Source organism: Poecilia formosa, unplaced genomic scaffold (assembly GCF_000485575.1).
Source record: "Poecilia formosa unplaced genomic scaffold, Poecilia_formosa-5.1.2 Scaffold2459, whole genome shotgun sequence".
Taxonomy (NCBI): Eukaryota; Metazoa; Chordata; class Actinopteri; order Cyprinodontiformes; family Poeciliidae; genus Poecilia; species Poecilia formosa.
The window spans coordinates 1-3,978 of NW_006802398.1; the positions used below are offsets into that span (position 1 = coordinate 1).

Genomic DNA, 3,978 nt, shown 5'->3' on the forward strand with positions numbered 1-3,978 from the left:
TGATGTCAAGCGTTACTATAATTGCTCCACACCTGATGCTGGGTAAACTCTGCTGACTTTCAGGAAGTGATTCATAATGATACCTGAACTGATTTTACACAATAACCTTCTAATTCATAGACCACATTGTTACAGATTTTATTTAGTACTTGTGCTACATTTATTTTTTTCCTCCATATAAAATTTGTTCATGGAAAAGTACAAAATAGCTACATTATAATCCGCTTATGACGTTGGGAAAGTTTGATTGCAAACTGTAACAATTTCTGGCTTCAAGGTCTAAGCTTTTGCTTTATAAGCACAAGACTCTCTCTCACAACACAACAGGACAGAGACATAATCTTAGGCTTCAAAACGTTCAAATCTTACAAGATTTAATTTCAGTCATATGTTAAAGAAAATTAAAAGTGAGTGGATCATTACTTTGAAGATTAAGAAGAATTCACTAAAGACTTTTCTATCTTTATCTTAATCTTTATGTTTGTTTTTCTTAGACTTCTACTCAGCTGATGATGGATTTGAAATTGTGGCTCTCAATTCTGATGGTTTGTGGTAAGTTTAGCATGAAAATGACAATTCATGAAATATCGTCATTTCATCACTGTCTACTTGCTGAAAAAGTATTTTGTGCTTTATTGCAGAGATGGCTGAATCTATAGGCTCAGGCAAGAGCTGGCTCATATCTGTACCATCAAAAATCCCTGTTCTTGAAAGCTCATGTGTGGTCATTCCCTGTGAGTACGATTACCCCACGAAAGGTAACCTGTGGAAAAAGTGGCGGGGATATTGGACAAGAGGTGACGAGACTGTTGCATCAAATAACCCCAAATTCAAACTAAAGCAGGAGTTCAAAGGGCGATCCAGAATTACAGGAACCATTGAAAGTAACGACTGCACCTGGCAGCTGGATGACGTCAGAGAAACCGACACTGGTCCGTTTCACTTGACTATTGAAATTCCAAGACATTCAAAGTTCATCTTTTCAAAAGATCCAGTGACCCTTGATGTCTTCCGTGAGTATATTAGAGACCTTTTCAAAAATCCCAAACCATTTACTTTAAGATAGTAAAACATGTTTAAATAACTATTTAACAAGTAATTTTGTGAAAATTGTTGATTGTACAGGAGTTCCTGAGCCTCCAGTGATGACTATAGACGTCCGTAATGAAGTGACTGCAACCTGCAAAGTTACACATGCCTGTCCATCATCTCCTCCCAAATTCTCCTGGAGTCACCCCGGGAAGACCAAAACGAGAACAAAAAAGCTGAAAGAAGGGTTGTGGTCAACAAAGTCGACCCTCACCTTCACCCCTGAAGAAGCCGACTTCAACAAGCCTTTAAAATGCACGGTGAATTTCAATGACAAGAAGACTACAGAGGGCTCTGTGCTTCTGGTCAAGAAGAGTACCTAGTTAAACTAAATATGGAATACTAAATTAAAGCAATATTTTCAGAGCTATCTGCCATAATGACAAAGTGATTTTTCAGAAAACGCTTTCATTTAGTAAAGCTTAAAAAAAATCGACATTTAGAGAGAGAGAAGAAATTCTTGTTGCATGCTTTGATTCATATCACCATTTGAGTTGATTTTTTCATAAATCTTTTAATAATGTGTTAGAGGCACAAAAGTTAAGATTCTTTACCTTTGATGATTTTCTAATAGAATTTATGGATTTATCTTGTTTAGCTGTTTTTCTTTCTTTTACCCTTTATCAACTGTAAAATCATACACTTACTATTAAATTTACATCATACTCCAATGTCCTCAATTTGTCCTATTCTTTTGTTTTAAATGTGCAATATGTAACTTTTGTATGTTCATATTTGTTAAAAATCCACTATATTGGGGTGCTGTGGTGGCGCAGGTTCAAAGCATGACCCACGTATTGAAGCCCTAGTCCTCACGACGGTGGCCGCAGGTTCGATTCCTGGCCTGGTGACATTTGCCCCATGTGTTCTCCTCTCTGATTGCCCTCTTTCCTGTCGAACTACTTACAAATAAAGGCCATTAGACCCAACAAAACCTTTTAAAAAAAATTCACTATACTAATACTATGAAAGTTGATAATGAGAGAGATAATCTGTGCCCCCATTTATAAACATATTCCGCTCCCGAAGCAAAACCAGCCAATCAGAGTCAGGAGGCGTGTCTTTGCTTACGCGTGTACGTGCAGCTCACACGCGCACCAGTCGTTCTACCAGAAGCTAGCGGTGCGCTGTTTTTGTGCTAATGGCGGAGAAACAAACCCATTTTACAGGGAAACCCCTAAGTTATGGAGTAGTACCTGGTCCAAAAATCAAAACGAAAGGTAAGCTAACAGAGAGAATTAGACCAAGCCCGAAATAAAACGAGGCTAAATATCAGAGCAACGCTTAATGGTGGAGGGAGTAATGCTCGTAAAGGATTCAAAACCGATCTGGAGTTAGCCAGATCTCTGTCTGACAACGAAGTATCTCCTTTTGATTTGCTTTATTTTTAATACAAAAAAAAAAAAAAAAAAAAAAAAACACAGCTGAGATAAGGTTACAATATCACTGGTGATAGCGCAAAACTAATATTACTAATATTACTCTGTAGCTTGATGCAGCGCTGTAAAAAAAAGTTGTATTCTGCTAAGATGAGTTAGCAGATCATTTTAATAATACCTGCTAACACAACCTCGGTATAAATATTGTCTCTATGACTACTATTATTTGACCCAAAGTATTTTTGGATAAGAATTAAATGCATTTAGATTTGTTGAAATTATTTTTCTTATGGGCTCCGCAGTTAACGGATTATTACGAAAATTTGCACTTGCATCAGCTGTTTGTAATCTCGGGTATCATAAAGTATTGTGTTTCACATAATGGACTACTGATTTCGTAGTAAATTGTTTCCGTTTCATAATACTGAACCACTGAAAAATGTGGACTACATCTTCTCTACAGAAAATGTTTGGTTGCAGATTAATTTCCGTGAGTAAATACTGAAAATACTATAGCAATGTAGCTGTGGTCACTTCTGTAATATGAAATGGCAAAAACAATTTAGCGAAAATCATTATAGTTTTCTGGTACTATGCTGGGCAATGAATGCTTTTTGACATTCTGTCTGAATGGTCAGCAATGCATTGGGCGTGTATTATGATAATCAAACAATGTTCGCCAACAGTGAAACATTGTGGGGGGGAAAGAAAATGCAACCACTGTACATTTAAAATTTTTAAAAGTTCAAACTGCTATCTTCATTTTCTAATTTAGGACATGTTAGCGTGGTTCCTGGGAAGAGCAAAAGGAGGTTCATGTTGACTCCTTCGACTTACAGCCATGAGACCAAATGCTGTCCGGTGTGCCAGCTCCCACCACACAGGAGCTACTGGTGACACAAGTGAGCAGAGGCCCGGGTAAGAAGTAAATGTTTGTATCAAACCATCACTGCTACTTCTTACCTTCCCAGTGAAAACTGGAAATTAATTATAATTTTAAAAAAGGTAGGCCACATTTGGGCAAGGTATGAATATGATTATGAATATTTTTAAACATGCATGTTTTCAATTTACAGCACTGGAGTTGTTTGGTTAACACTGGCATAGAGTGGCGTCTATATTAAAAGTTCCTCCAGCAATAAGTTATATGCTGCTTGTAAGAGAATAACTGAATAAAGACGCCTGAGCCTCTGCAAAATGATGAACATGAAGAGGTCTCTCATCTTGATTTGACAACAATCTTCCCTGGAAAATATTTCTCCCAAGTGGCTGTTATCTGCTTCACATTAGTTCTTGTTTTATGAGTCAAACATTTTCCATTAATGAAGAATTTAAAATAAAATACGCTGTTTGTGTCAGCTATGGACAGCAATGCCAAAAGCAAAAACGAGGTTGAAACTTTTCAGTTTTCTTTTGAGTAATGTCGATGTTTTGAAAAATTTCACTGAGGTTCGCAGCAACTTCCCTTTCTGAGAGTTAATTCTGAACAGACATACATGCACTTAGATGT

At 37.0% G+C, this 3,978-nt stretch overlaps 1 protein-coding gene across 1 annotated transcript; it reads left to right on the plus strand.

The window, feature by feature from the left end:
* The first annotated feature begins 321 nt into the window (after positions 1-321).
* LOC107835428 (sialic acid-binding Ig-like lectin 14) lies at positions 322-1,521 on the plus strand. The gene is made up of 4 exons (XM_016667805.1): positions 322-407; positions 495-552; positions 642-1,013; positions 1,126-1,521. The coding sequence occupies exons 2-4, from the start codon at positions 510-512 to the stop codon at positions 1,410-1,412; spliced, it is 702 nt and encodes a 233-aa protein (XP_016523291.1). The 5' UTR covers positions 322-407; positions 495-509; the 3' UTR covers positions 1,413-1,521.
* The last annotated feature ends 2,457 nt before the right edge of the window (positions 1,522-3,978 follow it).

What these genes read in the sequence shown, in the direction of transcription:
- LOC107835428 (XM_016667805.1), top strand. Translation starts at nt 510, where the DNA reads ATGATGGATTTGAAATTGTGGCTCTCAATTCTGATGGTTTGTG. An exon ending in CTCAATTCTGATGGTTTGTG is followed by an intron (nt 553 to 641) that starts GTAAGTTTAGCA and finishes GCTTTATTGCAG; the next exon opens with AGATGGCTGAATCTATAGGC. An exon ending in AGTGACCCTTGATGTCTTCC is followed by an intron (nt 1,014 to 1,125) that starts GTGAGTATATTA and finishes TTGATTGTACAG; the next exon opens with GAGTTCCTGAGCCTCCAGTG.